The sequence below is a fragment of the Camelus ferus genome, chromosome 32 (genome assembly GCF_009834535.1).
Source record: "Camelus ferus isolate YT-003-E chromosome 32, BCGSAC_Cfer_1.0, whole genome shotgun sequence".
In the NCBI taxonomy this organism is placed as follows: domain Eukaryota; kingdom Metazoa; phylum Chordata; class Mammalia; order Artiodactyla; family Camelidae; genus Camelus; species Camelus ferus.
This window is the reverse complement of record NC_045727.1, coordinates 16,749,340-16,772,852: the sequence shown is the minus strand read 5'-3', so window position 1 is coordinate 16,772,852 and position 23,513 is coordinate 16,749,340. Positions and strand designations below refer to the sequence as shown.

At 44.7% G+C, this 23,513-nt stretch overlaps 1 protein-coding gene across 3 annotated transcripts in view; it reads left to right on the top strand.

The window, feature by feature from the left end:
• GRK3 (G protein-coupled receptor kinase 3) overlaps nucleotides 1-22,786 on the top strand; it is a 115,523-nt gene extending 92,737 nt beyond the window's left edge. For 2 of the 3 annotated variants that reach the window (XM_032471718.1, XM_032471720.1), the window contains 9 exons: nucleotides 5,077-5,143; nucleotides 5,604-5,704; nucleotides 7,375-7,441; nucleotides 8,156-8,251; nucleotides 11,674-11,836; nucleotides 14,282-14,418; nucleotides 16,184-16,219; nucleotides 16,812-16,925; nucleotides 18,090-22,786. In XM_032471718.1, coding sequence (XP_032327609.1) covers nucleotides 5,077-5,143; nucleotides 5,604-5,704; nucleotides 7,375-7,441; nucleotides 8,156-8,251; nucleotides 11,674-11,836; nucleotides 14,282-14,418; nucleotides 16,184-16,219; nucleotides 16,812-16,925; nucleotides 18,090-18,251 — 943 coding nt within the window. In that variant the 3' untranslated portion in view covers nucleotides 18,252-22,786. The remainder of the gene's footprint in view (nucleotides 1-5,076; nucleotides 5,144-5,603; nucleotides 5,705-7,374; nucleotides 7,442-8,155; nucleotides 8,252-11,673; nucleotides 11,837-14,281; nucleotides 14,419-16,183; nucleotides 16,220-16,811; nucleotides 16,926-18,089) is intronic. The other variant, XM_032471719.1, reaches the window with a different exon arrangement.
• The last annotated feature ends 727 nt before the right edge of the window (nucleotides 22,787-23,513 follow it).

The window sequence follows — 23,513 nt, the reverse complement described above, 5'->3', positions numbered from 1 at the left end:
GTATACACTTGTTGTTTATATTTTTTATATATAGTAGTTAGTATCTACAAATCTTGAACTCCCAATTTATCCCTTCCCATCTCCTTCCCTCCCTAATAACCATAAGTTTGTTTTCTGTGTCTGTGAGTCTGTTTCTGTCTTGTAAATAAGTTCATTTTTTTTTTAATCCCACATATAAGTGATATCATATGGTAAATTTCTTTCTCTTTCTGGCTTACTTCACTTAGAATTACAATCTCTGGGTCCATCCATGTTGCTGCAAATGGCATTATTTTATTCTTTTTTATGGCTGAGTAGTATTCCATTGTGTATATATACCATATCTTCTTTATCCTTTGACTTAAGTGATTTAAATTCGATTTGGTGAGCATTTATTGAGTACCTACAATATGCTGGAAACTGCTTGATGCTCCAGGATGAGGAGGAAGGGAGGGAGGGAGACACTTACAGCCCTTGAGGAGCTGGCAGGGGAGTAGATAGGTCCACACATAGGATCAAGGGCGGGGTGGGCTGGGTGCTAGGGAGCACAGAAACAGGATGACCAGTTCTAACTTGGGAGAGTAGGGCCGACTTCAGTAGGAATAGTCTGTGAAGTGTTCTTTCGGAGACAGGATAGCGGTCTAAAGACCTGGAGCAGGAACAAACTACGGGGAGGGGACAGCACAGAGCAGGTGGCCTTTGCCCATCAGTGACCTGTGAGTGGGGCATCACCTGCAGCCATGTGGGGAGGGTGTGCGAGAGACAAGGTAGCGGGAACGAGGGCGGGGCCCCGGAGGACTAGAATTCCATGCTCTGCAGCTGGGGCTTTGTTCTCAAAGCCCCGGAGACTGAAGGCTGCTAAGCAAAGGAGGGACAGAGGAAGGAAGCAATCTTTTAAGCAAACGTTGGCTCCTCAGTGAGAGGATGCTGGCAGTGGCGTGGAACGTGCGTGGAAGGACCAGGCCCAGGCAGGGAGCGCTGGAGGCAGACGGCTTAACGATACGGTTCTTTGAGTCTGGAACACTGCGTTTTTTTGGGTTTTGTTCTTCCGGTGGATGCTTGGCTATTGAAGGATAGGTGTTTAGATTCAAGGTAATTGGGAGGAGGGTGATATCATTACCCATATCAATGAGTATCAAGTGTCAGTGGTTCATGATAAACTGATGCTTTTCAAGGGCCCTTCGGGAGCAAAGCCCTGTGGTGAGATCTGCAGGAGATGGAGCCTCTGTCCCCTCAGCTTAAATGAGGGGACGAGAAAGTGATGTGTGGGGAAGCTCAAAACATGTACAGAAGCCTCCTGTTCCATGTCCACACACTGTTATAGAAGGGAGCCTGAGCAGCCGTCTTTCCCCGGACACAAGGGGCCTGGAAACTGAGACCAGTGATAGGGGTAAGGGGAAGAGCATGGCCTGCGGGGCCTCCTGGGGGCCAGCTGTGTGGTCAGCCTGTCCCCTGGGCATCCTGGCACTGTCACAGGCGACCACAATGCCAGTCCCTGTGGAACAAAGCAGACTCTGCGCCAGCCACTCCCCAGCACTGGGCCTCAGTCCACCCTAGGAGTAATGCCCTGGGGCATTTTTGGTTGTCACAGACCAGCCACCCCAGCAAAGTATCCCCCAGCTGAAGATGAGAAGGTGCTCCAGAGTGAGTCTCTTCCCCTCCTCCCCACATCCACACAGTGAGGGTGACCAGTGGTCACCAGTGGTGTTTTTTGCTTCTATTTTCTAAGGTCAAATACTTCTTGCACTGACTCGTATGTCCCAGTGCTTCAGCTGAAACAGTGCAGCACCCCCGGTTCTGTCACGATGCCCTCGAAGGGCGTGGGGGATGGGAATCTGGATGCAAGGAAGCTGTCAAGGCTGAGAACGTGTTTACGTCTCTGGGCTCAGTGATGGACCGAGCCACTCAGAGCCCATGTGTTTGGGCGCCAGTCACGGCTTCCACTTCACGTGGCTGTCGGATACCAGAAAGCCTCTGCACAAAGATGTGTCCATGTTGCAGCACATGGAATTGCTGTCACGGTCCTCAGTCTAGATTTCAGATACCTCTTAAAGAAAAGAACTGATGTGACAGTAGCCTTGATCTTAAACTTGTCACCATTGATTGTTGGACACAGGGAGAGAACCCGGAAGGTGGTCTGGGCAGAGCTGAGCTGTGTCCATGGTTACTGAGTTTGTTCCCGTGGGGAGAAAAGGAACGTTTATAAACATCTTGGCAGCTATTGGCTTAGGTTCAAAACACACATTTGATGTAACATGCAATCTTTTTGGTATTCTGAAATTAATTTTTGACGTAAGAGTTTTGAATCACTTGTATTTATAAATGTGTTGTTTTTGAAGTCGTTCCACTGTGAATGTGTTTCCCTGTATGTGTGTGTATGTGTATGTTTGTGTTTATCATGTCTTGAGCGATTTCCCAACTCGTCTGGGGGGAATTTGCAGCCCTCCCATTCCCTCTGCCATTCAGAAGCCGCATCTGACCACTGCACACGTCCCCCAGTGCAGCCAGAGCGCTGCATGTGCCGTGAGGAGGGCTTGGCCCGCATTGCGGGCTGTTGACAGGCCCGTTACCGTCTCCTATTTAAAGCGGCTGCATCAGGGAGCAGCTGTGATCACACAGCTCTGTGAGCACCACGTGCCTCCCTCCGAGTGGAGATCATTACTATCGGAGGTTTTCTTTAACATTTTCCAAAATAGAAACAGAATCTTTGGTTCGGTTCACAAAGAACAATCAAGAATACATTGGAAACAGATGCGCATCGGGACTTGCACTTGAAAGACCAAACACTGCGGCACGGAACTGAAGAGCCGAGAAGCATTTCTGACTGTTTTCTTACTGAGTCGGACACGGCAGAGCTCTATTTATAAAACGGGATTTGTAGTGACAGATAGGGCCCATGTGCTGGGAATGCTTTTGGCACCACTAACTTTAACTCCAGTCCCCTTGCAGAAGCCCTCCCTCTGGTCTCATGAAAGAGTTTTTAAATTTAGCACAGAGCATTTCTGTCAGAACACAGGAGTCCTTCTCTCCGAGTGTCAGGGCGACAGGGCTTGGCTTCCGGCGTCAGACGCAGGCAGGCACATGGGGGTCAGGACAGGAACCGGTCCTCAGGCTTTGCACACAGGAGCCAGATCGGACGGATCTGCCGAAACACAGGAGACCTTCACACAACCCCCTTTTAGACGTTAGGGAGCCCTGTCGGGTTGAAACAGCTATATCATGCGGAGAGCCTGAAGTTCTAGTAAGATAAACCTTTTTTCCTTTTCTCATGAACCATGAGTGTGTTAATATCTCTGTGTATTTTGCATAAAAGAATGGTACAGGTCAAGTTTTTAAAAACTATAATATAAATAACAGGTATTGTTTGGTGTTCTATCCTACTGGCTTTTTTCAATGTATTCATTTTACATTTCCTTCTTAGAAACAATTAGGATGGAAATAATATTTCCAATCAGAATCTCTTTTAAAGATTAGTGTCTGTTTGCTCGGTACTAATTCACCTGGTTTAGATTATTTTTCCATGTGAATGCTGTCAAGAGATGGAAATGACTGTTTTTCATGGCATGAGAGAGAAAGCAAGCACCAGAGTGCCCTCTCTTGTACAAAGTGGAAACTGAAATATTTCCATAATAAATACTCTGAAGTGGAATGATCTCTTCAAGAGGTGATTCCGTGCATGGTTTAACTAATTCAGTAGCAGCTGCAAGGGTAGGTGCAATTTTAGGGTTTTTTTTTTCCCCTAAATCACACTGGTTTATGTGTTCAGCATCCTAATCCATTTTATAGAGTTAACTGGACACTATTTTATACAATATCTTGCCTCAGATTATTTGGCATATGTCTTATAATAAATATATATGTTAAATATATAATATATAATGACATATAATATATTCAAATATAAAATACATTACATATAATTATATTATAATTTTATCACACTATAATTATAAATGTTATACTATGATTATTATATAATTATGTAATGTATTATCTAGTAATGTATTGTAATAAATAATACATAATAAATCTATAGGATTAGTCATTTTACAGGCGTGTCTCACTATCAGATAACTGTCATATATATCCCTTCTTTAATTTTCAAATAAATAAGGGCCATGGCTTTCTAATTTGCATGTTTACTAGTCTCTTTTAATGCTAAGATTTCCTTCAAAGGCCAGCTTCTTCAGAGCTTTGAAAGCATAGTCAAGGGTAAGAATAATTTCTTTACATAGTTCATCAAGCAGGCATTCATTTAGTGAGTTAGAAGGCTTGGTTAATCTCACTAAGCTACATCAGACGCCCACCGTATGCTGTCGTTGGCTACTCGCATGTCCGCTGTTCTGGTTGTTGCTGTCACCCTGTCGGTGACGTGCGCGGTGTTATGCCACTTACCGATGAAGAAACTGATACGGAAGGTTTACATGACTGGCTCGCAGTCAGCAAACAGCCAAGTCCCAACATGAACTCGGGGTTTCTGACTCATAAGCCAGGGGCTCTTTGTGAGTAAAACATGAGTGAGCGGTTCTCAGAACTCTGGGGGCTCTGGGAGCACAGGGTTAGTTTATATCTCTTACCCTCAAAGGAATGTATTGCTTAAAATTACTGGGTTCTGCGGAACCCAGTGTTCTTCTTGGTCGTGTTTTGGTTTGACTGCAGTTCTTTGGGTTGTCTGAGGGACTCACATCTATTTTTCTTAAAAAAAAAAAAAAAGTATGAAAGTTACTATTATTTCAAACACTAATATGACAATGTGATATACATGACTTTCATTTTCATAAGTACCTGTTGGCTAATTTTTTTTCCCAGATGATATTTTAAATGACCACTTGAAATACATCTGCAAAAGTATGTTTGGGTTCTGTGGTTTTATTTGAAGGATCAGGCGGTTCACGTAAACATAAGCCTTGCTCTTTGAGGACCTGATAAATCTGACCGCCAATCTGATCGTGCCTTTTCTTCTGGAAAAGATACATGTTTATGGCTTTTTTATTTCGACAGTTTTGAATGAGCAGTGACAGAACCGTAATACTAGTTGACAAGACTTGTGAAGTTACCTGATAGCATACAGTCATAGAATTTTCTTTATTTCTACAGTCACAGCCCTTTCAGACAACATAAAACCAAAGATAAGCATGAGATAGACCGAATGACACTCACCATGGTAAGGTTAAAAACTGTTTTTTATTTGCTTTATAATTTTCATGTTCCATTCCATTACAACCAGTGTTTTTTTAAAAAAAAATGCTTCCTTAAAATAACGGAGACAGATGCCAAGGCAGATACCAGGACGTGCTAGCAATCGGTAAGGGAAAAGTTTAGAAAATCAAGAACAAAATGAAAGAAATCAAATGAAAGGAAAAATGTGCTGGGCTGCGTAAGAGCGAGGCTACCTTCTGATTCTTCTGGCCCCAGCCGGTTGATTGACCTTAAAAATGATTCCTAACAGGTCCATGTTTCTTTAGAGTAAATGTTCATTGGTGATGAATCTACAGTTTTGTTCTGTTTTATTTTTTTTAACACTCCTTATCCAAGAAACGGCCTTTAATTCTGGTTGGATGTGAGGGCATGGTTTCCATGAATGCATTTTTGAAATTGTATTCTCTGCCTCCCTCCCCCCTTAGAATGTTGAACTTCCAGACACCTTCTCCCCCGAACTGAAGTCCCTTCTGGAAGGCTTGCTCCAGCGAGACGTTACTAAGCGACTCGGCTGCCACGGAGGCGGGTAGGCCGTTGCTTCTGCCTTTCAGCATCTTTGCCCAGAAAGCAGAGCAGCAACTTTCAATCTTAGCAAGAGTCTTCCGTTTCAATTTGAGGAGGTGGGGGTAGGGAGACCACATGGGAACTGTGTCTGTTTTCCCATGTATAATTAACAACTAAAGGGGTCACTACCTTTTGGACTTAAAAAGTCGAATCAGGTAGATGATAGAGAGGAATTCTGATATTTCATAGTTCGTTTGGTTACGTATCAGTAATGATTATCTTTGTGATTATGGCAGTTGAACATTCTGATCTGGTGCTCACTTATTTCCTCCCACGTGTAACTGATTGACTGCTATCTTAAACATGCTGTCTGTTACCCCTCACTTTGGGGGGAAGGACCCAAACAGCAATACTTGGAAAGCTTATGGAGAAGGACTTAAGACAGACCCTTCTCCTGTTTCTCCCTGTTCCCAGGCTTGCTTTGCATATATACAACTTTTAATGTATGTTGTATGTATATATGGCATGTGGTGGGGCAGGATTCCTTGTTTGGAGTTCCAGTGAACATTCTGTCTTCAGCCTGTCTCTCCCCGCCACACACAGACACACACGCCCGCGCGCGCGCGCACACACACACACACACACACACACACACACACACACTGTGATGAGCCTGGAGCTTAGCATCTCAGGCCCCAGGGCCATAGTTCTCCCACTGCTTCAGTGACTGCTCCTCCATCCGCTCCCATCTTTTTTGCTGATGGGCCCCTGTCACTCTCTTTACAGTAATTTTAGTGATTTTGGGGAAGTGAGGAATTGGGGATGACTGGCTGTTGGCCCGAGACAGCAAAGTGTGGGAGAGACAGTCCAGAGTTATGCTTTAGGCCTTTTGACCTCATCTAAGGGCCTTCTGGCGTGTAGGATGAGGGTCAGTGATTGGGAGACAGATTTGGGAGTCGTCTGCCAGCACTGGGTGCTTAAAAGCCCGGCAGAGTGGGATCACCCAGGAGCGATTGTAGACGAAAGGCACTGAGAACCAGCCCGGGGACTGTGAGACGTCGACCATGGACAGGAGGAGGACCCGGGCCAGGGCAGGAGGGAAGCACTGGCGTGGGGCACTGGGAACTTACTTGTCCCTGACGCAGGCTTTCCTCGGAGTATACAACTTCTTCTGCTCCGCACGCACTGAACTTTCACAGTGATCTTTGGGAAAAACTGTCTTCTCAATTCATGAAGGGGTTTGCCATGCACTGTTCTATGAGATTTCTAGTTTTGCTTCAAAATAAATGCTTGATGCTTTGTGTTCCCGTCATCTTACCTGTCATGACTCGTAGACATTTGCTGTAAACCTCTTTGACGTGTAGATCTCGAAGTTAACTCAGTCAAATTTGTGCCCACAGTTACAGATCAGATGTAGACAGAACTGTGAAAGCTCCTAGGTTATCTTAGACCGGGATAAACCTCCCCAGTAAATTGTCATAGGGGACAAGATTCCTAGGCTCCGTGTGCAGTATTTCCAAACATCACAGTGTTTCCTGGGTTGCTTCGAAAGGGGCATCTTTTACTTGCTTTCTTAACGAGCTGGAAATAGTCGTTCCTGTGTGTCCTTTAATAGGAGATAGTTCTTGCAAAAGACATTCTTAGATTTCCAAATGCGTGCTTTCTGCTGTTGTGACTCCCTCTCTCCCGCAGCGCACAGGAGCTGAAAGAGCACGACTTCTTCAGGGGCATCGACTGGCAGCACGTTTACCTGCAGAAGGTACTCAGGGGGAGGGGGGACCCCCTCCGCCGGCGCCACCCCCGCCGAGCTCTCCCTCCGCCTCCCTGCTGCCTGGCTCCGTCCGCAGGGTCCCGCCCCAGCGCTCCCTCCACAGCACTTACTCCCCTTCTGTCCTGGTGGCTCATTCCCTTTGAGGCAGCTTCCCCCTCTTCATCTATGTGTAAAAATGTGCGAGAAAGATTTGTCATACACTTACAGACACTCTCTAGCCCAGCACCCCCTACTTTAAGAATCAGCATGATCAGAGAGCAGCACAATTACTTTTGCTTATTTTGAGCTACTTTCTTAGATATTCTTGTTGATACAGTAAGACACCCCAAATTCAAGTTTTTGGGTTTTTTTCTCAATGTTGATGATCAGCTTTGGACTCGTCTTTGCATGAACTCCCACTGTCGAAGAATGATGCTCTGCTGGTCCTGCCCTGTGAGAACTAGAGTTTGGGCTCTGGTTCAGCCAGCAGCAGCCTTGGGGCATTTGTGGGTTTAGGCCCCACTGCAGGCTCAGGCTGTAGCTGCTGGAACAGAGGGCTGCATCTCCCTCGAGGGCATTCTGAACTATGTCCGGTGATTTATATGCGCCTGCGTGGACCCTGGCACGTTGGTGTCTCGCACTGTGGTCTCTGTAGAGTGTAGTAGGTGGGGGCAAGGCCGTAAGTCATCTGATAACTGAACCCTACTTCTCTCGCTCTTCCAGTACCCTCCACCCTTGATTCCTCCCCGGGGGGAGGTCAATGCAGCCGACGCCTTTGACATCGGCTCGTTTGATGAAGAGGATACCAAAGGCATCAAGGTACACCTGCCACGCTTGCTTTCAGGTTCTTACTTTGGAGGTTATTTTATTGGAAATCAGACTCCCTGATTAGTACTGGCCTGTTTGTGAACTGTAACTTACAAACGCACATCCACACATTTGAAGAAAGTAGAAGCGATCAAGGACCTGAACTAGAAACTATGAAAGCTTTCTTTGGACTAATCACTTTGTGTTTGATAAACTGCAGAACGGTCACATTTTTATTGATTTGGGAAAAAAAATTTTTTAATTGGAGTATAGTTGATTTACGATGTTGTGTTAGTTTCTGGTGTACAGCATAGTGATTCAGTTACACATGTATATATTCTTTTTCATATTCTTTTTCACCATAGGCTGTTCCACGATACTGAATATAGCTCCCTGTGCTGTGCAGTAGGGCCTTGTTGTTTTGGTTGGGATAGACTGGTGTATGAAACAGGGAAAACACCCGTGTGATGGCACATGGACTTCGCCTCGGGCCCAAAGAGCCAGCCTTAATTCTCCCAAACATCCTGATCTCTCAGTGTTAGGATGAAAAGAGCAAACGGCATGAATCATTGTGCCTCTGTCAATCAAAAGTGAAATAATCACTGTTTTTTTAATACATCGAATCATCTGCGTTTCTCAAACGTTTGTTCCTACCATTATTTTCCAAGGAGACAGGGCGTAATTAGAGAGGGTGAGTCACGGCAGAAAGTCATCCTCTTGCGGATGTTAAGTCAAAATCTGTCACTACATGTCAAGTTCTGCTGCCCCCACTTTCCCAGTTTCCCCCAGGGTCTCCCCACTCCCTCTGAGAGGCTCCCAGTGTCTTCTCAGCTGTATCTGGAGACCCACAGGCTGGGAGCACATGGGATGTGGGGGCAGAAATGATGGGTGCAGGACTGGAGGAGGCTGTGAGGATTGTCGGGAAGGGAGCAGCTGCTGAGAGCCGCCTGGGAAGGCCGGGTACCGCCAGGAACCGGGGAGGGAGTGGCCGTGGGTTACAACCAAGGTGTCAGGAAAGGAGGGTCTCAGCTGTCAAGGTGACCAGGATGCTTGCGGGACCAGCTTATTGGGACAGCAAGGATGTTAGGTCACGCCCGGTGGATAGGACCCAGGCTGCTTCCATGATTTCGGCCATGGATCCCCTAGGGACCGCAGTGTGACCACCTCTGGGCATCTTCTGTGGCCCGGACAGACAAGTCCCTTGTCCCTTGTTGGGGTGTACCACCTGACAGCAGTGCTCTGGGAATCGCCCCTTTACAGTTATCATAAAGGGTCACTGTGGTCCCCATAGAATTTTGTCATCCAACAAACTTCTCTCCATCAAAGGGCACTACAAATAAAATGAGTGCCATGTGGAGCCCATGAAATGTTTGGTGGTCAGAAACAATTCTTGGAGTTTAAATTTTGTCAGCTGTAATCTGGGCTTTGGTGTCAGACAGATGGGGCTCGGATTGGCATCTATCAGCTGAGTGAATTGGGGCCGTTTCGGGAACCTTGTGAGCTCTGGTTTCTCACCTGCGAAGGGAGTGGGTTCATGCCGGGCTTCTCTGAGGGTGGACCGCCCCGTGTCTGCTCCGAGCTTCTGTCATGGTGGGTCTGGTTCCTCCTGAGCAAGAGGTGAGAAGGAGCAGGCTTTGTGTCTAAAAAAGGCGCCCAAAGAATTCATTGTTCTTTAAAAAAAAAAAAAAAAAAAAAAAGCTCACTTCATGTAGAGTTCTGTTTCATTCATTTTTCACGTAAGCTGAGTCATAAAGACCAAGGTTTTCTGACCTGACAGGAGGTGGAACGGTTTGCGTGTAAAGCAGAGTTGGCCGTTTCAGAGCAGCTGCTTAGGAAAGGAGGGTGGTTTTACTTTTGCCGAACTGTCTAGACTCTGTTCCAGTGCCCCTACCACAGGGCGCTCTTCCAGCATCAGTGCTCTACCCCTCCCCACCCCTTACACACACACACACACACACACACACACACACACACACACACATAAACACACACGGGTGTTCACACTCAGAACAACCAAAGGTTTCAGCGCTGGGTTTGGTTTGGGTGTCTGAAAAAGAAAGAAAGAAAGAAAAGAAAGGCAAAAACTGTACAAATTTTGATCTCAGAATCAACACGTTAGGACAATAGGTCGGGAAGAGTGGGTGCATGGCGCCCCGACTGGGACCTGAGCTGCGGGTCCCTCCGTCGTTTGATTGATACCCTCAGGGCCTGGGGGCCAGTGCCCCACCCAAGCCCTTTCTCCCTTCTCCTTCTAAATAACTTGCATGTAATAATCTCTCTCCTGTACTTACCTCTCAGGGAAGGGAGTGAGCAAGTTAAGCTTCCAAAGAGAGCCGCGCTTTCTAGAGACAAGCCTATTCTTTTCCATCAGTAGGATCATGGGTCTTTCTGCCGCAGAACTGTAGCTCAGATGCAGACAACCACTTTCCTAGCTCACTCCCAGAGTGCAGCCTCGCTTAGCAGAAGAATGAAGAATTTTGAGTCAGTGGGGGAGGGTACAGCTGAGTGGTAGAGCGCATGCCTAGCAGGCATAAGTTCCTGGGTTCAATCCCCAGTACCTCCATTAAAAAATAAATACATAAATAAAAACCGAATTACCTCCCTCCAAAAAAGATTTTTTAATAAAAAATAAGTTATTTTAAAAAGGATTTTGAGACATAATTGAGAAGAGAAACGCAATCATCAGTCTAATTTTTATTACAGCACCTCAGAAAGGCCAAGTTGCCTAACTCTCTGTGCATCTTGAGCTGTATGAACATACTGTTCAACTTGGATTAGCTGGGAGGTTCCTGGGATGGATGGTAAACCCAGCCAAGTTGCCATTCTTTTCTCACTTTCCAGATGAGTAGAGGGCAGTCAGAAAGCCCTCCTGGGTTCTCCCTTGTCCTTGAATTGAAAACCACAGGAATCTGTTTTCCTATTTTTATAAATATGATATCCTCATCATCGTGGAAATTTTATTGTGTTGTCGGAATCTTGTAGTACTTTAAGCAAATCCCTATGTATGTTACGTTTTCATTGGGAAAATGTCATGAAGAGGGAGGCCTATAGCTCAGTGGTAAAGCACATGCTTAGTGTGCACAGGGTCCTGGGTTCAATCCCCAGTACCTCCTCTAAAGATAAATAAGTAAACCTAATTACCTCCCCTCCCAAAACAAACAAATAAACAAAAATGTCAAGAAGATGCTGGAGGAGACTGGGCTGAATCCCACCGATCCGGGGCTGCAGGGGAAGCACTTGCCAGTCACCACCCTGTGTGGGTCCTAGTCACTTGACTGTCATCGGTGGGGGTTTCCGACACCTTAACGAATCCTCTCTTTATGGTTACAGGCTGTCATCTAGTTACCACCCTCCCTACGGTGAGGGCACTTTTGAATTTGTTGCCTTTGTAAGCATGTTAAACCGTAAATATCTCGATCTCTTGAAATGATCAGCTTCTCGACTGCGACCAAGAACTGTACAAGAACTTCCCCCTGGTGATCTCTGAACGCTGGCAGCAGGAAGTGGCGGAAACAGTTTACGAAGCAGTAAATGCAGACACAGATAAAATCGAGGCCAGGAAGAGAGCTAAAAATAAGCAGCTTGGCCACGAAGAAGGTAAAATAGCTAGCGCATCTCAAGGTGCTTCTAATGCAATGAATTTTCAACGTTTCTTGTAAAGCTGAAAGAGCATCTGGGTCGTCAGGTACTTTCCAGTAGAGGTGGGGGAGAGGCCGTAAATTGTTTTTGTTTTATCGGACTCAGGAAAGTTTGGCATCGTGTGTCCAAGTCTTTAATTTAGTCCACATATAAATAATATATGTAAAGGGGGGTGGCAGTACTTTGTCAATATGCCCTCTTCTCTTGGAGTGTTTGGGGCCAGTTTGGAAGTTTCGTTCCTTGAAGATGAAGTATTACAGTGTCAGGAACAGGGCTGGCTTCGTGGGCGTATGACCTCTGTGGTCTTATAAGGCCCCCCACTCAGGTTAATGCTTTGCTTTCACCATCTTGACATTTTAAATAATTTTTTAACAAGGAGGCTGCGTTTTCATTTTTCACTGTGCCCCACAGGGTATGGTGAGGACCTTAGATTATTACTTGTCAAGAGACGTAAATGTATACAAATGTATTTATGTTATAAGCAACATTAAAGAGTCGTCAAAGCATATTTTTATTTATAAGATTTGAGTCCCCCATTAGGATTTCCAAAGTGGAATGCATAACGTCAAGGGTTAAATAAATCAGTCCTCCTGGATTCACCAAATAATTGTCACTGTTGGTTTTTCTAAGGCTTTATGAATTTTGGATATTTAAATGTATTATGATTAGTGATTAGTGATTCTGATAAGATATCTTTTCATTTTACTTCTAAGCAAAGAATGACCAGAAACAGTTACAGTCTGTGAACAGGTTGCTCTGGTGGGGGCATTTTGAGGCAGGACTCCTGGGTCTTAGTGACCGTTCCCCAGTAGCACTTATCGTCTATTAAGAAAAGTGTCCTCCATCCGGGATGAACGACTCGTTACCTCAAAGTCCACTGAGTGCACCAGGGGAACATGGCAGCCCTTTAACTGTGCTCATCTCCATTCCTCAGGGAAAGGGGCTCTATTTCTAAGCCGTTCTTTGGGGAATGGGTCCACTGAGATCACTTTGGATCATGTTCGCTAGAGATTTTACATAGAAAAATCACATCCGCGGTAACTTGCTCAAGGGAGAGCCACGACGTTACTAGAATATTAGCAAATTGGACCCAGGAAAAAAAAATTGGTCTTAATTACCTTGTTTGAAGCGTATCCTTTTAGTTAGAGCTGCAGTTAGACCATCTAGCAAATCAGTGAATTCATCTTCGTGTATAAGTGAGTCGTGGCGGTAAAACCAGATCTTGGTTGAAGGTTTCAGAAGACCCCCTTCCAGAACAATGCAGTCTAGGCTTAGGTCCCTGAAGTGAGAATGCGAGGCTCCTACTTTTTAAACAGACTTTAGAAATGCAGCCAGTTTTTCCATTAAAAAGGCAATTCCGTGAACCACATCCCCTCACCACTGACCCTCCCCGGGTCCCTCCCTCCCTCATTTTTTCCCCTCCTGCTGGTGTCCAGGTGATGCAACATGGGTTTTGCTTATTTTGCTTGTTGTCTGACTCTCTTTGGAATGTAAGCTCCCCGAAGGTGGGGACCTTGGTCTCTCTCATTCGCTGCTGAATCCAGAATGCCGAGGACTTCCCCAGCACCTCTGCACTCATTTCCTTCCTAGTTGAATGAAGGAGTGAGTGAGCTGAGCTGAATGAATGGTTTTAGCACAGTCACCAAAGCCTGCAAGGAAGGCAAAGCAAACCACTTAAAATCAGTCTTTTTTTTTTTTTTGAGAGACAATACTTTGCTGTAAAAATGGAATCAGGACTCAACATGAGCATGAATGAGCTTGGTCTCTCCTGCAGAACCATATATTCAAAGGATCACTATAACCTTAAGTGGAAGAAGGAACAGTTTTTGGCCCCTGTGTTGCTTTGGCTTACCTGGACAGGGAAACCCCTTCTCTGTTGGGTTTTTTTTTTTTAATAACACGAAAAGGAGAACCCCAATTCCGTAGAAAGGCAGAGGTACTTTGGGGCATAGCTCGAGTTTAATCACTCTCTCTCCTCCAATTCTTACTACACATCATGGAAACATCGTTTGCGAACAAACTTTTGCCCTCTCAGAGCAATAAAGGAACATCATGAATTTATCAGAATATTGAGAAACAGCCATTTAATAATGTCAGTAGTGAGCTGAAGACACCTGTTCTGGAACGTGTATAAAACTGAAATAATGGGGGCGGGATAGAGCTCAAGGGTGGGGCATGTGCTTACATGCACGAGGTCCTGGGTTCAATCCCCGGTACCTCCATGAAAAAATTCATGATAAAAAAATAAAAAATAAAATAATGATTTCTGTAATGTGTTCTCCTTATAGAAGCGTGCTTTTCGCCCCCCTCCCCTCCCCAGGTGTGTGATTCTGTTTGTTCTGAGCAGCAGCAGACATTCTGGGTCAGACCCTGCTGAGTGCGTGGCTGTGTTCTGTTCCTCAGATTACGCCCTGGGGAGAGACTGCATCCTTCACGGACACATGCTGAAGCTGGGGAACCCATTCCTGACTCAGTGGCAGCGTCGATATTTTTACCTCTTTCCAAACAGACTCGAATGGAGAGGAGAGGGGGAGTCCCGAGTAAGTCTGCGGCAGCCCCATCCCGCCCCGAGCCCTTCTTCCTGGGGTGTCGACTGTCCCGGGGGTGATTTCACGTTGCCGGCATGTTTTGTACCTAAAGGTGGCCCTAGCCCTGTGTGTCTATTTTAACTGGTGTACGTGAGACCTGAATGTTCAGATGTTCACTTTGAAACTTCTGAGTCAAGGAAGGATTTGGTAATACCTGAAAATAGGACGTACCGTTCAGTGAGGTCAAGGCAGGCGGGCTCGAGGAAGGCGGGAGAGCTGTGGGCAGATCAAAAAGGAAGAAAGAAAAATCTGGGACTTGGTGTCTGACAGAGGTGTTTAAATCCACTGCTCCATGACTCTGGGGCTTTGAGTACGTTGTTCTGTTGACTGAGCCTCAGTTTCCTCATCTGTAAAATGGGAGATGTGGAAATTACAACAGTAGTATGATTCTGCATATTTATCTTAGGCCAGGGGCTATAAACACACACGCGTGCGCACACACACACACATACACACACACACAAGCATTTAATTTGTTTAGCAACCTTTGAGGTCTAACCCTTATTTTATAAAGAGGGAACCAGGCATTAGAGAGAGAAGGCCTGGTGCCAATGACAGATAGACAGGTGAGGGTGAAGAGTGGTTCTGACCAGGGTATACCTGGGCCCCGAGTCTCCATTATGCAGCACCCCCAAGTCAGGGTCCAGTCAAATGAGGCCAGGGCACCTGACCCCACCTCCTATTGTCTCTACCTTGTTGGAAAATCCTAAATAGGTTTCATACAATTAGTTGCAAAAATACAGCTGCCCTCTAAGGTCCTTTAGAGAGGTAATGTTTATAAACAAGAAAAAGGAAATTTCTGATCCACACCATCCCGCTCAGCAAGACAGACAGCATTTACTAAGCACCTGCTGTGTGAGGGGCCCAGAGCTCATCTCCATGGAAGGTAGCAACCCAGGGGAAGGGTTTCTACTGTTGGGGAGGGAAGAGTTGGTTGTCCTAAGCAGGACAGCGGTCCCAACTGTGAAAAACACGGTTGGTGTATCAGAACAGCACTGTCAGCTCACCAGGGGCCAGAGCGGGGGAAGCTGTGAGCCCGCATCTTGTGGATTTGACTGTGGAATGTGTTTTGTAATTCCTCGTTGGTGAAGGTGCCATTGGATTATGAGTGTTTGCTGCTGCCTCTTAGCACATTCCTTACAAATAAGCAAGATCGTCTCATTATCACTAGTGCCGGGAAGGTCATTTTCTAAAAACTAATACATCTAGGATCTGCGTTATAATTAATGAGATGCTGGGGGTCTTGAATTATAACTCAGGTACTGGTAAGTATTATGTACGATATATATAACATTATATAAAATATATGTAATTATATAAATATAAGAATTATATTTTATATAATATTACATATGTATTTTTTACATTGTAGAATATTTACTAGCACCTGAATTATAATTCATGCAAGCATTATTATATAATATATATTTCCAGATAATGAGTGGCCCTGGGCATATTAGGCATTCACTATGCTATCTGCTGGTAAGCCACTGTTTTACACATTGAAAGGGAATTATCTCACTTTTCAGGATATTTGAAAACTGTTTTAAAAAAATCTTCTGTTTTACATCGGATGCAATAAATTATCTTGGTTTTAAAAAGAGTCAGCGTTTAGTGTTCTAGTCGAGAAGCCACGTTTAACATGCACGGGTAGCTTTGTAAACTTAAGTAAGGAAAAAGAAAACGTGAGTTTATGATGGTGTTGTTTTTCATTTAGGATTCCTGGAGTATCTATCCCAAAAAACATAAGCTGGTAAGGTCCTCAACGACACTATCGCATTCCCTTGAAGCAGTAATGCCATAGACCTAGTGGGACAGTCTTTTCAGGACTGGATTTAGAACATCACTCCGATATGATCAGAATGGCGCCGGCTCGCAAGCTAACATGGCCAGACATTTACCGAGCTGCTGGGTCCAAAGCCAGTGGCACGCCTCTTGCTCATGTAGATTTTCTGCAATGTCTAATTGTCCCCTCACAGCAGGATGGACAGAGTCCAGCAGAGTGTGCGATGCAGAAAGTGCACGTGCAATTCACGCTCACGCGTCAGTTCTGCATCGAGGGAACAGCTTTGCTTTTTGCCTCGTAGAGACGTTCCTTTCTTGGCGGTTTTCTTTGGGATATTATATTTTGAATCTTTGTCCAACATTCAAAATATTCAAAAATACTACATGTTCCTTTTGTAGCCATTTCCCTCCGCTTCTAGAATATCGTCAAAGAAAGAAAAATGCCGATTTTTGTGGTTACTTTTTCTAAGCTGATAGTTTTCGGTGTTATTTTATTCATTTAACTTGAGAAATCATGAAATGACCTGAGGTAACATATAATCTTTTATTTTTACGGTCAGCAAAATTTACTGACAATGGAGCAGATTCTGTCCGTGGAAGAAACTCAGATTAAAGACAAAAAATGCATTTTGTTGAGGATAAAAGGAGGGAAGCAATTTGTCTTGCAGTGTGAGGTGAGTTCGTATTTTTATTTTTTCCAGAGGTGAAATTTAGGGCAATGACATAAGTAGGGAAGAAGCCTGCCGGGTTGAAAAACGCTTTCTCACTTGCCCAGGGAGCAAAGAAACCTCAAAGATACAAAGTGTTCGGCAAATTAATAGTTATTTTAGAAACATTTTAAATTAGAAAATGGCAGGAGGAAAGACGTGGAATCTTGTGATTACCGTCTCTGGAAACAGTCCAATATTTAATAGGGGCCTTGAATTTTATTTGTAACACAGTTGTCCAGATCTGAGCTGATCTTTCAGCATGTTTGAAGTCAAGGGTTGTGTGTTTAAATAAACAGAACATACCCAAGTAGCTCTTCTCGGGGGAAATACCATCGTTCTCTCCCCAGAGTTCTATTAAGTCCCAAACTTAATTCCTGAACACATCTCTACTGGGGTGTTGGGGTGTTGGGGGGGACCTGTGGGACTGTGTGTGAGAAAAGAGTGTATTTAGAGAGAGAAAGCAGTAGTAGATACAGAAACATGTTTTGTTTTGTTTTTTTGAAGTATAGTCGGTTTACAAGGTGTTAATTTCTGGTGTACAGCATAGTGATTCAGTTATACAGATATATTCCTTTTCATATTGTTTTTCATTATATTATTGTTATAAGACAAAAATGTGTTTAATTACTTCATGATTTCAGCACTTGCTACTGGGTACTGTGTGTGTGTATGTGTGTGTAAGAGCATATTTAGAGAGCTAAACCAATAGTTGGTAGAAAAAATGTGTTTAATTACTTCATGGCTTCATTGCACACACAAAAGTGCTTTTTAAATTTGTCAGAACTCCCCCTCATATATTATTTTATGGACTCCGAGTTGTCTTAGACATCAGAAATCACAGGTAATCTCTCAACACAGGAGAAGCGTGACTCTCCTGGAGGATTGCACGAGGCTTCTCTGAAGGGCGTGGTGCTGCCTGTCTATTCTCTGGGCAAGGGGACCCTGGAGGAAGTCCCCTTGTGTCCCCCAGTTGTCCCACTGCAGCGCGGGATGCGGGCTGTGATTTCCCGGGGGTTGTGGGTTGAAGAGGGGGTTCTGAGGACATTGGTACTTGCCAGAGGCATCCACGTCTGTGGGCAAAGCAGGTAAAACTGTCCCAACCCCTCCTCCCCGTGTGTTTTCATCCAGAGTGACCCGGAGTTCGTGCAGTGGAAGAAGGAGCTGACGGAGACGTTCACGGAGGCCCAGCGGCTGTTACGTCGAGCCCCCAAATTCCTCAACAAGTCTCGGTCCGCCGTCGTGGAGCTCTGGAAGCCGCCCCTCTGCCACAGGAACAGCAATGGCCTCTGACAGCCTGGACCGGGACGGTCCCGGAAAGTCCACACCGGGCTGCTCAGCCTTGGGGAGAGGTGCAAGGAGGAGGTCGATGCTCTCACCCACGGGATTCTCCGTGGCTCAGGGGCCCCCCAGGACTCTGAGATGCTTCTGCGAGGAGGGGTGGCCACCCCCAGTCTCGGGGTCGCCTCCCTCCCCTTCTGGGGGCCACCTGCCTCCATCGCATCTGTCCGCCCTCAAAACTACTGAAGAAATGGAAGCTCTTTCTTTGCTGCACATCCTTTTGGTTGTAGGTGAACCTAGAACTTGAGGTGGTTCCTACTGACCACTTCATTTTTTAACGTCTGACACAAAACGTATCTCAGACTTGCCAAAAGAGGATGTGACCGTCTGCCAAGTTGGGTAATAGATTGCCCCTGCGTTGCCATTTTTGGTCCACAAGCAGCCACTGCTGGCTTTAGACGTCTTTGCTCCAGGCCACGGGGCAGGGGTGGCAGATCACCGGGTGCATCTTCTGTGTACTTCAGACCTGGCCTCTCATTGCCCAGGCATTGAAAGCTGCAGAGATTTTCCAAAAGGGTCGCACCTGAGCCCCCACTGTGTGTGCTGCCCCCATAGGTACAGGCCAGTCCCCAACAGGGAGCTTCGGCAGCTGGGAACCGAGGCAGCGGGGTCCTCCGAGGGCACAGAAGTCGCTCAGCATCGAAGGTGTCGGACAGTAGATGGTTGGGAAGGTTTCCAGCAGATTTGGCGTTGTCCACTTCAAGGCAATAGCAATTTTCAAAAACCTTCCAGTAATCAGCACTTTCTCGTGTCTGGGTGCCCAGGAACGCTTTGGCGGGGGGGGGGGGGGTTGACCCGGTCTTGGGTTTGGACAGGAAGCAGCTGTGGGACCCAGCAACTCTGGTTCCCTCTGCCTGACCTCAGGAAGCATCTCAGTCGTGGATGTATTAAGGAAGGAAACTCTGTTTTACATCTTAGTATAATTTAAAATGAATTCTATTGAAAAAAGAAGAAAAGAACGAATGTGTCAAAATGGGTTAACTGTGTATCTTGACCTGTGGTGGTGGTCAGCTGTCGTTAGTGAATAATTGCTTGCACTGGGTGACTCATTCTGACAGCGTCACAGCATAAAGGCCGTTTCCCCAATCCCAGTGGCCCCCGCTCCCCGTGATTTGTTTCAGGCCCCAAATAAGTGCTGGGTTATCAGAACCAATGTGTTTCCCAGCAAAATCCTCGGTGTCGTCAGACTAAAAATAGTAACAGTAATTTTTAAAGTCCACTTACTTGTCCTATCCTTAGTGCAATTGAATGTATGTTTCTAGGTCAACTACTAACAATATAAATAACTTGACACCCTAATTATCTGCATCCTGTCCTCGATATTTTTAGTGGTTCCAAATGTTTGTGTTGACATTCGTGTGCCTCTTTCACTGGGAAAGTAAGTCCTTTTTAATGAAATGATGTTTTGAGAGTCTGGAAGGTAATTACTGAAAGAGCCTTTTATTTCGTAGGAATTAATTTGGAAAAGAAATTTGGAGGTTTACAATTTGTCTCAGCCCCTAGTTGGAGTTTCACATGTGTGTTCCACTATGGGCTGTTTCCAGTGCAGGAGGGGCGGGGGTACTAGTTACGTGGAATCCCCCGATTTAAAAGGGAAGCACGGTATTCAAATTCTGTTTTTCTGAAAAAACGTTAAATATCACAAATCCACCAGAGACAGAAAAGCAGTTGTTCTTCCTGAAGAGTGAGCGTCTTCCCTGGCACAGTCGACTGTAGCTGTCACTCCTGTGGTCAAGGGCTCTGTCTCAAGGTCACGTGTGCTTAGTACTTTCAGTTCAGAGATGGGTAATCACAGTTTAGAAATCACGGAGCCTCTGCCTCTGCTGGACAGACTAGAGCGTTAGCCTCATGTGCAGAAGGTGCACGGACTCCTTCAGGGTCTGAGCTTGGTGTCCCCCCATTCCACACGTACGGAATCAGCTACGCTGATTCGCATCTCTTTGCAAAGTATCATTTATGCTCTGGAGTAGAACATTAAGGTTATCTTCCCTTTGGAAAAGAAAACTGAATTAGAAATACCCTGAGAGCCCTTTTGCCTCAGATTTATTCCAAGTAAATTTTTGCTCTCCCCCATCTTGAGTTTGATGGATAACTTCATGGTTGAGAAATGCATCAACATGGATGTAATTTATTAAACGTACTCTGTGAGGTTAGGACAGGCGGCTTTTTAGGGGGGGTATCCGGGTGTGTTGGGGTCTAGTTCGGCAGCCCAGGAGAGGCCAGTGTTCCACGTGAGCTCGTGTCTGCAGCCGTTCTGGCTGGATACGTGTTTCTGCTGCCAGACAGAAGACAATTCTGGGGCCTTTCTGGGCCAGTACCTGGTGCCCACCTGGCCAAAGATGTCAGTTGGTTTAAAAGTCTTGGTATAAGTGGCTGTTTTAGGTTTTAAGAGTGTTGCATCATTCCTAGGTGTTTGACCCCACCTACATCTGGACCATTAAAAAGGACAAAATTGAGCACAAGTGTTCTTATTATTTTATATCTATCTGGTCGGGCTAGTTTAATATTGTCAGAGAAGATCATCAAAGTTCATGTTTTTTATAAAATCATGGTAATAGTAAGTCTTGATTTCATATTTCAAAGGAATCATGAAACCAAAGCCTAAAAATAATCGATGACTTTAAGCTGCTCTACAGCATCTATGGAATAAATTGAAAACTTTTGGGAACTGAAGGTTTTTTTTTTTTTCTTTCATTGAAAACATTCTCGTTGGTGCATTTATCCCCTTGTGTCTTTGGGACTCATGGTTTTTCCTTCTATATCGTGTTTAAGTATGATTTTTCAGCAAAACCGGTAGAAGTCGGCTGTTGTCTCACTGCTAGTGTGAATTTCACTGCTTGTGCCTGTGATTGGTCAGTTCACAGACATGACAGTTTCAAATTCTGTACATAAAGATAAGGGACAAGTGTCAGGGCCCGCTGAAGAAAGGAAGCCGTCTGCTCCAGAAAGACAGCAACTAAACTGGAAAAGGTAAATCAATGAAGAGCAACAACCACAGGCAACGATCGATTTTAAGCCAGACGTAGTTTGATTTGTGGTTTGAAATATGCTGTGCAGCTATTGAAGACAATTGTTTTAAGGCCCTCGCTGGCTATTAAAAATTCTCATTAACCAATTGACAACAGTGGTTTAACTATCAGGAAGATCAAAGTGTGGGGTTTTTTTTCCTGATTGTATTTTAATTTCACTTGAAATTTATAGTGGGGTCAATCCAATACAGTTGAATTTTTGGTGGAATTGATTTTTTTCTGACATTTCGAAATTGTCACATATCAAGAAGACAGAATTCTCAAAATTGGACTTTTTTCATGTGATGTAAATCTATTAAAATTTTTTTTGAAATGTGCTGGTGTAATCTTAAGGCTTACCTTGCATGGTTTAATTATGTGCAATTTTTTTTTCCTCAGTTGCATTCAGGGAAGTGTTTCTGTGTCATTTGAGATACTTGAGGAATGAACTCCTCCCCTCCCGGGGGATGGAGGTCTTGTTTGTACCCAGAGAGGAGTTGGTCGGGCTTCACTGGGATCTGAGACAGATGCTGGGAAGTGGGCAGAGTGGGTGTCACCGATGGCAGGATTGTGGCAGAAATGGGGCAAAGGAAAAAAAGAGGAGTTAATTTGCTGGTAAAAGCCAATCTCTTTACACCATAAAGCACCAGGGAAATAACTGAGTTAAACTTGGTGCATTGGGGGGTTTCCCCCCTTATAACAAGAAGAGTCAAAGGGGAACTCTTATAAGATTTGGTTGCTTTATTTTTGAACAGGTGGAGTTGCTGAACTTATTAAAAGGCTGTTTGCTTTCCACCGGGACTTTCTGTAGAAATTAGGTCCTCCTGCTTGTCATTCAGCATCCTCTGGGAAGGCGCACGGGGCACACAGCTGATGCCCATCTTGTCTTGGTGGCGTGTACTCTGCAGGCCTCCTGGGGGACCAGAGGTGAGATGTGCGCGGCTGTCAGTGCAGCGCCCTGCTGGTCAGGTGGGGACAGTGCCGCCCATGCACTGAAGTTGCCCTAATTCCCCTACAGTAACAAGACTGGGCTTGCTTCATGAGGCAGGCAGGCTTCTTGAATAGTTTAAATTTTCAAAACTCTCTTTTCCCGCTAAAAATCTAACATGATTTTTCCCTCCCACATCAGGTTGACTGAAGAAGCTTGAATTCATTAATTCCTTAAATTCATATTAATAGAATTTTTTTGTATCCAGGCCACATTTTTAAAAATTTACTATAGAATAAATGAAAGTTGAACTATAAAATGATACTTCTTGGGTTCCTAGGGTCATAATGGCCTTTAGATTTTCTTCGCCTTCAAAAACTCAAAGAGCTGTTCTCTTACAGCAGAGTAACAGAGATGCAAGATGCTGGCAGCATCTGAAGGTTTGGGGGCACAAGTGGCTGGCCACTTCGCTGACATGGCTGGGCTAGCACTTACTGATCAATTTAGCGCCCCAAATTTTAAATTGCCTTTATTAAAAAAAAAAAAAACACGTGCACACTACAGAACATGGATTAACAGTGTATGCATTCCATCAAAACCAAAACACCATTTTAGAGTTAAACAACGCATGTTCTTATAGTAAATTCTCTTATACCTAACAAATCTCAGAGTCATCTGTGAGAAACTGGTAACCATGCTTCCATTTCAAATTTTGTCCTTATATAAAATGTGTCTCATACAAGGGTAGGGAATGGAGAAAATATGTCTAAGTGTGTATTCATATTCCAAAGGACCTGAAATTCAACTTCTTGTTTCTTAGTTGATTCTGTCTCATGATGTACATGTTAGATGTGGTTTATAAGCTAAACACTGGCCTTTTTTTAAGTTCTATTGTTAAATTGTATTTTTCTATGTTTTAACTAATTATTATTGATTTGGCTCTTTCTGGCTAACATAAAGATTGCCAAACTACATATATATACATATTTTAAACACAAGTTCTATTTTAGCACAACAGCATTTTGTATTATTTATTGAATCCTTAAGTTTGTTTCCATCAAAAAAAATTCCTTATCACTTTTGCTCCTTTTTATTTGTATAGTTTGTTATTTAAGGAAATGCAGTCCTTCCTGTTTTTTTGTTTCTTGTTTTTCACAAAATTGAAGCAAAGCAGATAGCATTGTGGGGCAAACGTCCCTTCTCTGCCACGGACTGTTCTCAACAGCAGCTCACCCTCTGATCTGCGCTGAGAGTCAAGTGCACTTCCTGGGGTAACAT